Below are 15,950 nucleotides of genomic sequence, written 5' to 3'. Positions count from 1 at the left end.
TCCAGAGACCAATAATGAACAGTTAAATTCGGTTTTGGTTGTAGCTTGGTTATAGAAGCGTGCATCAGACATTGTAATTGTGAGTGTTTATGTAATGATCGTAGTAAAAAGTCGTTCAGAATCAGATACTAAATTTATACTGGACTACAAAAACTTCATTATGTTTCTTTGTCGATGTTAGTTTCTATTTGCGGTTTCTCTAGCATTTTAGTTTTTCATGTTTCTTGAGCTAAAATCGTGCACTTTCAGGGAAAAAATCTAGATACGAGACGAACAAATATATTCACAAAAAATTGATTAAATTATTGAACGATTTCGATAATTACGATTTGGTAGATCACATTTTAGAGGTGATTCATTTTAGATTTGCTAAGGTAGGAACGAATAAACCCTTAATCTTTCTGTAAAATCGGTTACAAGACAATAGAGAAAAACTAGACAAGAAGATAAATAGGAAACATTCTTAAGGTGTTGAGGTAGGCAAAATACTCCTTGGAACCTATAACCAAGGAAGATATATTCGTTACATTAGTCAAAGTAAGGACAATTTATGAATACTAACTGTCCTGTCGAAGCATTGCCGCCCAAACATATACCTAAAGACACTAGATTTGACAGGAAATACAACGTGAAGCTTCTGTTATGTAGAGGATGTAAGTCAACATTCACTCGAAGTATAATGGATTATGGAACTTCATAGGATTACTTTATATCTTTGGCATTTAGGGCCATCCCACATTCTGCACCTAATGGAAGCAATGGGATTACAACATCAGCTGTAAACACTAACCAATGCGACAAAATGAAATCATAATAGAATATTTGGATCGTAGTATATATAAATTACACATACATATACAAATAAAGATCCAGATAAAATATCCAGGGCAAAAGGACTTCTAATTGTTATATTAGTCAAGATAGAAGAAGATTGTATGTATTTGTGAGAAAAATATTTGTTATAAAAAAAGTTTCAGCTCATGACAGTTATATATCCATTCACAACTTTGTGGAGATTTCAAAAATACAGCGGGTTGTTTCATTTGCGAATGGGACAGCAGAGACAGAAAAAGTCACTAAACAAAGAAAGTATAACCTAATCGTGGATCAATTACTCAAGGGCAGAATGTTAAAAATGATCCCTTAGTGAACCCCGACGACATACTTTTACCATTTTTCATATAAAGCTGAAGCCTGATGAAAACTTTTGTAAAAGCTGTACCTAAAGATGGCAGTCTATTCTTATACCTGAAAGAGAAATTTTTCAAACTCAGCGAGGCAAAAATTTAAGAGGGAATATTTATTGGTCCTTGAATAAAGGAAATAATGAAGGTTACAAACTTAAAGGGAAAGTTGAATGATCTGAAAAAAGTTCCCTGGAAATGTTTTGTGGATGTTGTCCAAAATTTCCTAGATAATCATAAAGCGGAAAATTACAAAGACTAATTTCATACAAAGCTTTGGGATGTAATATATTTTTCTTTCCCGAGAAATTGGGTGCTGTGAGTGACGTACAAGGCGAATGATTTCATCAGGATATTTTCTTAATAGAAAAGCACTATCAGGGAAAAAATTCCAGGAATATTAGCGGATAATTGTTGGGAACTTGATCCAAACCAGATACCAAACATTCACGAAAATCATATTTATTATTATTTATTGTACATTTTGGATTATTTTTTCTAAGTGATTTTTGTACTTCTTTTAAAAATATATGTCTTGAGGTCACAAAGAAACCCGATGTGTCAATTTTTTTCCAATGATATATTATTGTTTGGTGTACATCAAAAATTTGGTATAAGTTTTCGTGTGACAAAAAAATTCAAATCTTGTTGACCAGTGTTATCAGCTATGACTCCATATAATACTGTAGCCGAGTAAACGAAAAGCAAAGATTCTGGTAGGTCTGATCACAGGACTCGCGCTAATCGTTTAAACCTGATAGAAAACAGATGGATGGATACAGATCCGGACTGACTGTTCTGTGGAATAGGAAATGACGATAGGATGCCAGATCTAGTGTAACAACTTCGTCCAATCTAGCCCGAAGACCAAAGGGATTACCCAGGAAATTAATATCTCCCCATTCTCAGTAATAGCAATTCTAAGTTTTAAGATTATTTAGCTTTAACTCGCACCGACAATAATAAATTTTCACAAATTTTAAATAGTTAGGTATCAATAATTTCACTAATTATCGTTTTTGTAGGAATGAATTATATGATTATTTTTGTTTCATTTAAAGTTAACCCTTATAAGTATACAATCTTTCAGCATTTCCTCATACTATCAACATAATTCACTGAAAAATTTCACTATTTATTTATGAATAAATGCTGTATCTTTAATTGCTAATAACTGTACAATAAAGACAGAGACCATTCTGTCAAAATCTCAAAATTTGCTTCCTTAAACTTAATTTAGTTGGTATGATCGGGACACATTCTTTCTAGTGAACTGTCCGCGACAAAAGACATCGTTTTTATAAAAATTCATAGAGTTATAAGACATTTGTGGTAAGCAGTGCAATAATGTCCGTCTGAAATAATTTTTATTTAATTCAAGATCTTGATATTCCATATTTGTCTTTAGATGAACCAATCTCTGATCATATCTGTAATCTGTAATAACTGTAATAACCAATAAACATCAATATTGTTGCAGATAGCCTCATTAATGTATTACTTCAACTTGAACGATGAAGACATTCACCAAGTTATGGTGATTAGGTATAGTCACCTAATTTAAAGATAGATTGAGTAACTCACTCTATAAAGACTGAACTAAATTTTGAAGATGGAAAATAAGAACCATTTTAAACACGAACCCGTGTTGTAAAACTTATTGAAACTCACTGACTATGATTTCGACGTTGTTGGTTAGCATTCTATGTTCCATACCAGATTTGCCAATCATTATTTAGGTACATGTTAATTAGAAACTGGATATTTGAATTTCAACATTTTAAAAGTGCATTTGAAGATTTATTATTCTCATAATTATCAATGTATCTGTTAGCTAAAGTAGTACTGCCGTGGCGTTTCAGTGCAGTTATATCCAGCATCTACTCATATTATTCCAAATTTCTTCTCAGTTTTTTCCCAATTGTTCCTGTCCAGATATATCCTTTTCCAATTTTATTATTATGAAAAAATTGCTCTTCTTGATCGTCTTCTACAACTCCTTCGCGCTAATTTTTTTCGAGAGGTCTTTCAATTGGCCATTACCCTTCTAAATTGGATTAAGTACTTATCCCGGTATTCTCCACTCATATATTTGCATTATATGGTTTGTTCATCGCGTATTCCTACCTTGGCATTTTCCTAGATCTACATTCATTTGTATTTTTGATATAACTCTCATCGATCTCCATGCTCCGTTAATTGTACATGAGAGTATAGTGGACGTTATTGCCTAGAATTGATTAGAAACTGTTTCTGTATACATATGCTATTGTCTTCGTCATAGTCGCTTTCAATGGTCGTATCAACTTTCCTGGTATTCCGAACTCATTCATAAGCTTTCCTAAAAGCAATGAACCAGGGTTGTCTTCATGCTTAGACCCAGGGGGCTCAGACTAAATGATAATGACATGCAATTAATTTTCGGCGATAGAAACGATTCATCAATATTTCAAACCTTTGTCAATTAGATCAGTTATATCTTCATAAAAATAATTCTTAGATGATATAAGTAAGGAAATTGTGAGTTTTAATATGAAAAAGAAATCGTATCGATCAGTTTTTTGTACTTTATTTTTGCCTCACTATTATTATACTTGAGAGTAGAATATTTTACGTATTATTTACCTTAATATCTCACAAGTTGGAAATGCGTAATAAAATACCTTCATATTTTATACAGAAAGAAAATTATTTCACAAAGTAGACGTTTGCTATCTTAATATTAAAAATGCCAACATCGCAAGCAGATGACGACGAGATCAAAGGGGTCGATAGCGAGATTGAGGAGGCGATTAGGTATGTAAAAGAAGACGAAAACCTGATAGTAACAGCAGACCGAAGCTCGATTTTAGGATAGGGAAAAGACGGGAATAGCAGAAATTCGCTATAAAAATAATCCAGTCATAACAAATACGTTCTTCTGGAATTTTATGTAAGGACCAAATGGAGAAAAATAAAATATGTATTAAACTGCAACATTTTTACGACACAAATCATAACTTATATGTTTGATTAGAGCTTTCAGTTGAAGAATTGAACGATGCTAGAAAGAAAATTTAACAATAGAGGTTTTAGACGACAACGAAACCAAGTCAGTCAACTGTGTTTCGAGAATTAAATATAAACGGTTAAAATGTGAGTTACAGAATATTATAACTTCATCTTTATGTACTATATTTTATATTTAAAAGGTTTGTTTCAACATTCAAGTCTCAAATGCTAATTCTAAATATGTATGTAGCGAGTAGATTGACCTCGTACAAGGTTTATTCAAAAATCTTGATTTATATGTTCATAAACTTCATATAAAGAATGGCTATAACATGTTACAATGTGAATAATGTACAGAAAATGAGCATATACGAATAGATGACGCCGTGACATAGGAAAAATTCTCATACGACCCTTCGTTTCTGACTTATACGCCATTAAAGTTGCGAAAGCAGAACTTATATTTAAGTATATTGTGTAAATTATAGATTCGAACATTTTGAATTCTTAATGGTTGATTACGTATGTCCTTTTAGTATGATTGACGAAATAAATAATTTTACATTACTATCTGAAGGCATAGGGCGGCTCATCCTCAATGGTTAATAATCCGTAACTCTTACAGGGACAACCTGTACAATCTAAAGATAGCAAAAATGTACTCTTTGTTTAACTCGATAAAATTTATGGTTTAGGCGATAAGTAGATTTTTAGATCGTTATATATGCCAAGGAAACCGTCCGCCATAAAGAGACATTCTGAAAAAACTTTCATACATTGTAATTATGAATGGTCAGCGATATTTTTAATTTCTTTAAAATGATTTCCCACCCAAGTTATGTGATATTCCTCTAAACATTCGCTGGAAATTTGGTTGATGCACGATGGAGTCCCTTCCAACTTCCTAAAAAATCATCTTAATAACATTTTTCTTAATAGGAGGATTGGTCGGAGAGATCCATTAGCATGGTCCCCACGTTCTCCTGAATTAAATACAATGGATCCATTTTTAGGGATATCTTAAAAGCTAAAAGAATTCTCAAAAGTTTTAGAAGATAAAGGAACAAAACAAATAAATAAATATACCTTCTTAGAAATTGTCCAAAAGAAATATTGTAAATAAACCGCCTACTATAATAACAACTCATATAAAACAAACCTCAAACGGATTCCGGGTATTTCCAACGTATATCAAAGGCTCTGCGAATTCGTCGAATTTTAGAATTCCACTACAATCGGACAGGACCGGCTCAAAGATCCATATAACGGACTTGTTCGTAACAATACGAAAGACGGGATGTTGGAAAAAAGTAGCAAAAGGTATCAAAAATGTTATTAATGAAATAAGATTAGATTGACTGTTACTTTTATAATGTTTTTTTAAGAAGATGTTAATCGAGTGGGTAGAAGTAAAAGATGTAAAGAATTTCCAGGTTTTTCTCAAGTTATTTCCTCGTCTGTATTGTAAAAATGAGTTCTCGTATATTCCACGATTGTTGTATTCAAATTACAGTGAAATATACTTACATTTTAAGAAATATTAAACTCTTTAGCATGCGTCTGATGTTTACCAGTTATAGCAATCAAAGAAGAAAATTAAATAGTGATTTCTGTTTTAACTTCAAAAGTTGGAAACTCTATAGTGATAATGTTGTAAAGAATATAAAAACTTTTCAGATTAAGGGTAGAAAAATGGTTTTGATCTTTATTACATTAGAATGTATCTATAAAAGTCTGCAGTTGTAGCATAATAAGAAGCCACTACTTTTAGAGTCATTCAGGATAAATGTGCTTTTAAATGATCTCTATACAGTGAAAATATATTTAATAATACCGAAGTAAATTTATATAGAATCAATTTTCAATCATAATATTCTCAATTACTCTAGACCAATTTGCTTAACGACTGCCTAATTTCTACTTCTCATCTATAATCAATTATCTCAAGAGATCGGGTCGGCGAAGCTGGAATCTTTGGTTTTCAATCAAAATAAATCCATTTAAGCTTTGAATATTTGGAGAAACATCAATCAAGGAAATCCAGGTTTTATAATTTGGAAACATCAGTAAAAACGAAGGACTGCAAACGAGTTTATAATTGAAATATAATATTTACAAAATAGAGATTCTATGAATAAAGAATTAGAATTTCAAAAAAGGTTAAATTATTTCAATCTGCTATATAACGGAGGGTGATAAATAGGGCGGAATAAGAAAATATTTATTTATTAACATTAAAAATACAATACAAAACCAATGGTCGCTCACGAACGATCCAAAATACTGGTGGTGCATGAAGAAGGAAGAAACTGCAGACAACATCATCGATATGAGCACAGCATACACATAGCCACGGTTCATACACATACTTAAGAGTTCCAGCTTGCCCAGTGAAGTCAAAAGATTCAATTCAACGTGCTTGATCAGCTTTTCCATGAACAACGGCCTTTCTAAGTGGGATATCACGAACCGATTAGGCAATCTAGATGCGCAACCGTTCATGATTACCCATTTTTATACCTATGAACTATGAACTTATCACTAAGTCTAAGGAGTCAGATCTTTAGTCCACAAACAGTCTATTTTCTGACTAAATCAACCTTAGTCATAGAAAATAGACATTTGACGACATATCTCGATATTTTCTATGTGAGCTGTCATAAAAATTGGTTATTTTCATCGGATAGCTTCTCGTTACCTTCTTAAAATGGTACAACAACGATGTGCAACGACAGGATAACAACACTTGAATCCTATTATTGCCGTAGCTTTTCCAATAAGATGAAATAAATACAGTTGTCGCTGGTGGGTGCTTATGGGGACGAAAGGATGTAGACACGTTTCGTTTTCCCTCATAGCGAATTGTAGGATGATGTGATGATCATCAATATAGTGATACAAAGACTGCACATGATAAGTAAGGCTTTATGCATCTTCTCTACAAATTGCTTCTTCACAATATCCACGATTTGAATGTGAATGTGAGTAGCGGATAAATGTTTTGTCACAAAATCTAATTACGTCTCATAGTTTTACGAGACACAATTTTTTTAATTTTCTTACCTTGTCAATAGTCGTATACATTCTGAGAAACTTTTTTCATTTACCTGTATACCAACTGTGTGATGAGAAGCACTCTGGTAAAATAAAACTCCCTCACAATATGTATTCATCAAATGCTGCGGCTTGTAACTTCATTTGTCTATGGAAATATGAATTTCATGGTAAAAATAGTTCACTGATGATGTTTTTTTTTTTTAAATAAAACTTCTTTATTTTTCGCCCCAATTTGTTCAATTCTATTGCTAATAGATTTCAGAAATGATGCTTCTACTTTGTACAAGGTGAACATAAACGTCAGAATTATTTTAATATTATATCTATCCATTATCACAATTAATCCCAGACGTTGGATTAAACAGAGAAGTTCAAAAACATCCCTTTCCATTTAGCTTTAATTTTGAAGTTCAAAACTGTCATACATATTCAAGTACATTTGCGTCTTTTCGGTAATAATACCACAGATTGAATTTTCTTAATTAGTCTGTCGACTTACTTCTTAACGCAACTAAGTTGCCTGAAAATACCTTTCATTCTTCGGATTCGTTGTGCTTTCGTAAAGCGAGTTAATTATGTTGTTGTAAATAATATATTAAAAAATTTGGTTATTTATAGTGTAAGTGTTAAAAGTAAGATTTCATTTTGTGAGTGGAGATGATTGGAAAACTTTCTATTGGTGGTTTACGTGAGCTTTTAGTAAGCTACAATTTAATTTGGTCCACCAACAAACTCTCCATCCAACGACATCTGCGATAATTTCTATTTAAAAGCTCGACCTAACTGCTCCCAACTACTTCCGGCTTAAATCACTCACTTGTACCATTTGTGAATTATTGGAGAATAGACATCTATCGTTTATTACGGTTCCCAGGTACGTTAATGTTTCTAATTAATTATATTTTCAGACCACAATGATGAATAGATGGTTATTCGAAAGCTCCTAATATTTATTATAAAGATTGTACTTTAATATTTTAATGTGGCAACTCCACAACAATTTCATTCAAAATTTTTAATGTAATTAAGGAAGCGAAAGCAAAACTAAAAAATAAGCGATATGTGTATAGAAAAGTAAACACTAACTGATAAATTTACTGATGAGTTTATCGCTGAATGTTTTTTTACAATTCGGCATACATTGGATAAATTGAATGATCTCAATCCACGTCGTTACAAAGTAAATATCAGACATAGCGAATTGATAACCATGACCAATAATTGTTCACCGTCGCGAAACGTCGCTCGAATATTAATACAAACCATTCACCCGCATTTCCACAAAGTTGGTTCCAGTAAAAGCAGTAATAGACTGCTTATTTCAAGCTTCTATCTTCCGTTACGTTTTGTTCCGGATGAAAGTTGACGTTTTTATCATGGCAGTTCGTGTAATATGATATACAGTGGGTTCAGTCGAACATAAAACAGACTCGTTAACATTAAATATTTCTTATTTCACGACATTGTTACATTTTAATAGATGCTATTAAAATACCAAAATGAGTATATAAACCAAAAGCAACAGTGTAGCAAAATATGGAAACTTGAAAATTTTACATTCCTGATTTGATTTTCAAAGTTATTATGACAATATTAGTTTCGTATACAAAGTAGCGAAATGTCGAAATGAAATTATTAATGATCAACCAGTAATTAACAAAAAACACGAGTGAATTGTTTTTACGTTGTACGTATTTGTCGATAAAATTGAATTAGCTTTGATGAAACCCCACGCAACATTTTTCCAAATGAAAAAATTTGTCGTTTATAGAGTCATTCCAATCATTCACATAGGAAGGAATAGAAAATAGCTAATAAATTGATAACCGGAAAAAAACTACAAATTTCTGGAAATGGATGGGATTTTTCCAAAAAAAAAAGCAGAAATTTCTAATACAAAATTTATAAACATGCGATGGAACATATACCACTTAGCTGGAGAAAAGCAATTTAAGTTCGTTTTCATACCCAAAAGTTAGTTATTTAGATCTATAATGCCGCATGGTTTGTTTATAAAACGATAGAAAAAGTACTGGACAATAAGTTGAGTACATGACAGTAAATAGGTAGATCAACAGACTTCAATTGATCGGCAAGCCTAGACTTCTTTGATATTTCGGTAGCGATTTATAGTGCAGACATTCAAGCTCAAAATTTTCTTGAAAATTTAGAATTAAACTCAACTTACCCTCCATATCAAGATCTACATGTCGCAAGGTGTGCAAATTGTTTTTAAGGGGTGAAAACCACACCTTATCGAAACACACCAATACAATAGTTATTTAATTCACAAAAAAATATCAAATTCTAATTTTTTATGTAATTCCATTATTTTGAAGCTATCCCAACCTACAAAAATCCATTTTAAAGGTAACTTCTAGGGCTACAAGACTATGTATGAGAGAAGAGCTTGAGACCCTCCAAATTTTATAAATAAAGGGTCAAAGCGCTGTGGATAAGCAATCCTCGCACTATAGTGACAGATTAATTCGGTTATAACTCCGTCAATTTTTATGCTACCGAAAAATAAAAAAAGTAAAATAATCGGCATAAAAAAAGTCTTAATTTGACTGTTTATTTGTTTTTGTATCTCTCATAGTTATGGAAAAAAAACAAAAAACATTTTTTTTTCAAAATTATGCATTTCTAATCAGCCAAACTTTCAGATGTTGTAAATAACAACCAAATAAATTATTTGATACAAGGAATAAGTTTATTTTTCATTTTCAATGAAATGGCATTAGTTTTAGTTTTACTTTTTTTTTAGCTTTAATTATTCTACATCATATCTCACTGAAATTTTTGTCGAAACGACTTTCATCAGAGATCATTTGAAAGGTCTTTTTAAGCTATTTGAAAAGTATTCTATGACTTTTTGTTGAAAAATGTACCCTTTTCCGGTTATTTGAGGTAAAATTCTCAATTACGTAAAACAAAAGCTATTCAAGTATCAATGCTTTAGGTAGAACATTAAGATCTTCAAATGTAGCTTAATTTCTTTGTTTTTTCCTAAGCTTCATTTTTGTTCATTACACTTTTTTCGATAAAATCCATCATTACAGAGTTATACGTAAAAAACTATTGAAAAATGTGGTTTTTGTGAGAAAAAATCATACTTTTCAATTGCAAATAACTCAAAAACTATTGATCTGGCGAAAAAACTTTATATGGCATTTATTACTTTAAATTTGCTGATCTTCAAATTTCTGGGGTTATTTTGGGCGAGAAACACCCCCGAAAAGAGGGTTTACACACTTCGACACCATGTAGATCTCGCTTTTTGGACACACACCTATCATCTGTCGAAATGCTTGAATACCTAACCTATTATAATACATCTCACGAGATTGGAAAGCACACACTGATGCTGCTAGTTGTGAATTTTACTATTATAAACATTGGTTATATATATATGATCGATGTTATCCACAAGAACAACAAAATATGGGCAGGGTAACATCACCACTGGTACATGTACATGTACTAATAAAGAAACTTACTCAAGCAAGCATACACTAGGTAAGCTTTGCAAATGACATAGTTTTAACCGCCTATAACCGAATAAAACCACTTTAGCTCCATTAATATGGAAAAAGAACCTAAATTATGAAAAAAAATATAAATAGGGACAAGTATACTGGTTCTAAAACAAGAAAACAAGTATTTGAAAATTATTTAGGATAGTAGACTACTGTGGCATGAAAAAAATCAAATGTTTTTTGAAATAAACTACATCGACCATCATTATTTGCAAAATAATGTCAGGAAAACAGTAGGGGAGGAAAACAGGCAAGACTGGGTAGTCAGAATACCAATATTTGTTGATATAGCATGTTTAAAACTGGTGACGTAATCTAGATTCAACTTTAATTGAATATTATGTTTGAATAAATAGTTTAATCCTAAGCAAAAGTTTATAATTATAATTTTTATTCAAAGTTTTTTGAAATTCTGTAAAATCGATATTTCTATTTCATCAGTATGAAAAATTATTTGAAATAATAAATCAAAACATTCTTACTCATGATCTTATTGTAACATAAATCAACAAATAGCTATGTGTGGGATGAGATTATTGTTTTTAAATGATTTTTCCAATATTTTATATTTTTCCAAATTTTTTATCGTAGTTGCTTGCTTGTCTTACAGGTTTTCTATGAAGTTTCTATATTTCTTAAATAGATCAGTGTATTATAAAAAAAACTGAATGGAATAACTTCATCAAAATCTTTGCCTATCTTTTGGATTTCGAAAGATAATTATTTTGAATAAGACTTCTGTGGCTTACGCAAATTAAGAATACCTCGAAGATAGCCCTCATGATGTACAAGAAAAAGGTAAGAGGCAAAACAGGTCAGTTAAAATTCCAATTTTTCTGACCTACTATTTTGCAATTCTATAAAATCAGTGCTTCCATTTCATCAGTATAAAAAACTATTTGAAGTAACATATCAAAATATTCTTGATTCACTTGTTTTGTTCGGGTATATCATTTTCTCTGTGTAACGTAAATTTTACCTTTAGCCGTCATTTCTAAATGTTGTTTCACTAACATCAAAAGCTTTTTGATGGTTCTAGCTACTTTATGTATGTTGCATACTTTGCTCAAAGTAACATTGGTATTCGACGGATAAAACAATAAGTAAGAAGACAAACACGAGACTCAAAAATATAACCATAACCTATTTGCATAGGAAATGTATTTTATTTGAAAATTCGAGGAATCGAAATGGATATATCTTGGAAAATATAATATCGATAAGTTTTATTCTTATAAACCTAATCCGCATTAATATCTTCAATGGGATATTTAGTTAAAACTGTTGGACAATGTTATTAGCAAATTGTACAATACTTTAGTCCGGTTTCGTTCTCAAGTCTGTTCAGGAAAATGATTTTGATTATTTTGAAAGTGATAACCACATACTTCAATGCACTTTTGTAATCATAGACAGTCATCTCTTGGAATGCTCTCAACAAATTGATGAATTCATCAATCTCATGCTTCGTTGGAATATCAACCACGTTTATGTTTATTTAAGTAAAAGAATCACCAGAAATCATACAAGTCTTAGTCAGGTGAAAAATTAGTTTCACGTAAAAGCTCAACTGTCTGCTGTGCACTATGTAACGATGCATTATCGTGATGCAATATAAAAGACTGCAAGTAAACATTTTGTGGCGCACAAGCTTACTGTAATTGTACGTTTACTTTCAAGATTAATTGCTTCCACTTATCCTGTACTACTAAAAAATACTGCATACACAACTTGTTTTTTCGACAATGTTGGTGTAAATCTGTATGTTTATTGTCTGTTTCTATTCTAGAAAAGATTACGATGTCTACTATTATTTAACATTTTGTAGCTGCCATTCGGCTTGTTTCGTTTTTCTTTAAACATTAGAAATCATTTTTTTGTTCACGTATTGTGGCACAGTAGTCACTTCTGATTTATTTATTCTAGTTTTTGAAAAAATTAAGTTGTTATCGACCGTATACTCAATTCGAGAAATTCAATAAAACCTCGGAATATATTCAAAATCGTCCTCTACCTATCTACACTCAAAATTAAATCAAAGTAAATTTTAATGAATTCCAGTTATCTCTATTAATTTCCTTTTGTTTTAAGCAAATTTTGTATAATAGTTTCCGTGTAAATTCGTATTTTCTATTTATTTAGGAAACAGAACGACTAGAATAGGACAGTTTTAGAAAAATATAAACTCAGTTATTTATATGTTAGAGCATAAGCTCCATTTTATTCAAATGTGTTCTTCCTACTCGTTCCTTGTTCAGTAATTTCCATCTGTGTTCCCGTTTCCTCCTTCAGTTTTTTCCCGCAGTTCTACAGCTGTTACGTTATAGTCTGAACCACAACCACGAATTCAACCGGTGGAACTTCACAAGTAACAAATGCAACTCTAGGAATCCAGTTGAGAGTGGCAACCATCCTGGATTCTCATAGATAAGTCCCAGAGTTGTTTTTAATTTATAATTGCTTTGTATTCGTTGTGTTCTTTTGGATACGCAGTTAATAATAAATTTATTTGTTTCTGAAACTTTTTTTATTGTTATTATAGCGATAAATATCAATTTGGATAATCGTCTTCGCGGATAGTTTTAGTTTATTTAGTTTTTATTATTAGTTCAATTCATAAGGTGTTGTCGTTCGTTAAAAAGCTGGTGGCGTTCCAATTTAATGTTAATTATTTACCCCCTCTGAGTACCAGTTATTTACGAGTATATAACTGAGATCGAATAGGTACTACTTCCTGAAGAAGAGTTTCCAGCCGGAGAAGTAAGGTTATAATTTCTTACGTTTTCTGAACGATTCTCACTCGCACTGCCTTTTGGAAGTCGTTAGACGTATGTTGTAGCTAACTAGTGATATTTTTTTTTCATAGTATGATGGTTATATAAAATTGAAGCCATTATTGCAAAACCAGCAACAAGAGTTGTCTACATCGATTGATATATGCATCTATAAACTCGTGCTCGTGAAGGACATATTTTCCTGTTGCTCTTCTCGTATTTCGTCACGAGTCGTTTTCACGGATCTCTTTTTCAATTTATCTATCTGAGTAAAAGTTTGTAGTTAATTTCGAAACTTTTCTGATTTTACTTTAGAATATGTCCACGAAAAGTTTTACAACTAGAAGTAAAACTCTCAAGAGTTATTATGTTCTTTTCTCTTCTTTAACATCGACATATTATTGGTTACGAGAAAGTTGTGCTAATTAAAACTTTGAAATTTCTTTAGAACAAGTGGTTAAATCAGGTAGAATTGGGTATTTAATTCGATTAAACTTTTATAATGAAAACTTCGGAAACCTAACTACGAGTTAAAATTTAGATAAACAGCGTTCGACTAGCGACTTTAGTGCATTAATTTGATTTAAGGAGAATTCCTTAATAAATACGAATTTTATCGCAAATCAGGCAAGTCAAAGTAAAAAACGAATTATTTTTGTTTCAATGATCGAATGGAACGACGTTTCTCATGGTTTTTCCAATATTTTATATTTTTTCAATTGCTTCTAGTAGTTCCTATTATACTATAATTCATAGAATGACGCTGACAGATGCTTGCTTGTCTCACGGGTTTTCTATGAAAGCTCTATATTCCTTAAATAGATCAGTGTATCTATTATTAAAAAGGGTACACTCTGATGTTTGTCACAACGAAACTCTCATAAACTAGCGGAATGAGAACGAAGCTTTTGCCAACTAGTTTATGAGAGTTAAAGTTATGGGATTGTGGCAAATCAAACGCGAAAGTATACTTTTTTAGTATTTATTTTTTATTTAGTATTATCTTAACACCTCAATAATATTCTATTTAATTACAATAATGATAATACAAACTTATATACTACAAAAATAATTATAATTTAATAAATTGAATATTCTAGTTAATTTATAATCATAGCGTGATTATATATGTATATACACAAGGTCGGGAATTTGTTCGATTTTTTTTAATGGAGCCTCGAAAATTTACTAAAGCTTCGAAATTTTTAAACGTACGTTAAAACTCTTAATATAAATCTTTTTAGTACAGACGGATTTAAAATGTAAATGTTCTCCAAATATTTTTCATTGCTAATCTATCACTTTTTTTATCGGTACAGCTTGATCTGTATTATAATGACATATTTTTCAGATTATTACTGAAAGAAGTACAAACATTTTGTTATATATCTTAGTTATAGTGGTTTGATGACTGAAACAAACACTTTCATTCACCAATTTTATGATTCCCAAGCTTCCAATTCCTTCATATCACCGTCATTGTTCACTTTTCTAGCTGCCGGTTTGATTGGATTATTAGAGATCGCTTCGGCTGGCACCGAAGAAGGTTCAGCAGGACCTGGTACTTTCAGTAGGTTTTCTTCGAGTCCTTCTTGTTATTCTAGTTCTTGAGTTACTAATTGCGTTAGTAATTTCATTAGCAATGTTGTCTTGTTCAGATATTCTATCCATAATATCATGAACATCATCAACGTTTAAGTTTTCGTAAGTTTTCTCTCCCACGAGAGTTTTTCTTTGCATTTCAGTCGTCGTAGGAGATCTATTCACAATTGGTTTGTTTTTCAATTTTTTATTCTTTTTAAAAGCTGGAAGCGCGATTTGTTTATTTTTTGAGGATTTTTTTATGATACAAATTGATCACTATGGTGTCAATTATTACAATGAGGGATAAGAAAACTTACCGTACAGTCTGAATCTCCTGCATAACAAAAATCACCAGACACTGATGTTGGTACCCACAGATGATCTCCATTAATAGCAGTTTCTTCCCAGTCCGGCGTACTACGCAACACCCGTTCCCCAACTTCCGTAGATTTTCTGTAACAAACGAAAACTAATTGTGACATTCCATAACGACAAATTTGAAACGTTTAAACCTCCATGTTTTTCAATTTATTTCTTTGGTTGCTTCTGGAAATACTATAATTTTCACGGTTCAGTATTTACTTCAACTACTTCGAAATCCTTCACCATCTTTGTACCGTTTGTTCGCCAAAGTTCAATTTCCACGTCGTAACTATACCAAAATAGAAAAAGTCATGCCCAAGGGTATCTTTCAGATCTATTAAGCTTTAGTAGGGACCTGACAGAAAGTGATATGTTATTTCATTAAATGAGGTCAGAATTGTTTCTGTTTAAGAAAAATTCCGTGGTATATATACAGTTTGCATTGTCATGGGAGTAGT

The 15,950-nt window shown here is 31.5% G+C and overlaps 1 protein-coding gene across 8 annotated transcripts in view; it reads right to left on the bottom strand.

Annotated features, from left to right (window-relative positions):
- LOC130896862 (eye-specific diacylglycerol kinase) overlaps window positions 1-15,950 on the bottom strand; it is a 257,836-nt gene that overhangs the window by 117,090 nt on the left and 124,796 nt on the right. For all 8 annotated transcript variants that reach the window (XM_057805221.1, XM_057805220.1, XM_057805227.1 and 5 more), the window contains one exon: window positions 15,447-15,582. In XM_057805221.1, coding sequence (XP_057661204.1) covers window positions 15,447-15,582 — 136 coding nt within the window. The remainder of the gene's footprint in view (window positions 1-15,446; window positions 15,583-15,950) is intronic.

Source organism: Diorhabda carinulata, chromosome 7 (genome assembly GCF_026250575.1).
Source record: "Diorhabda carinulata isolate Delta chromosome 7, icDioCari1.1, whole genome shotgun sequence".
Taxonomy (NCBI): Eukaryota; Metazoa; Arthropoda; class Insecta; order Coleoptera; family Chrysomelidae; genus Diorhabda; species Diorhabda carinulata.
The sequence above is the reverse complement of the archived record's forward strand: the minus strand, read 5'-3'. Positions and strand labels throughout refer to the sequence as shown.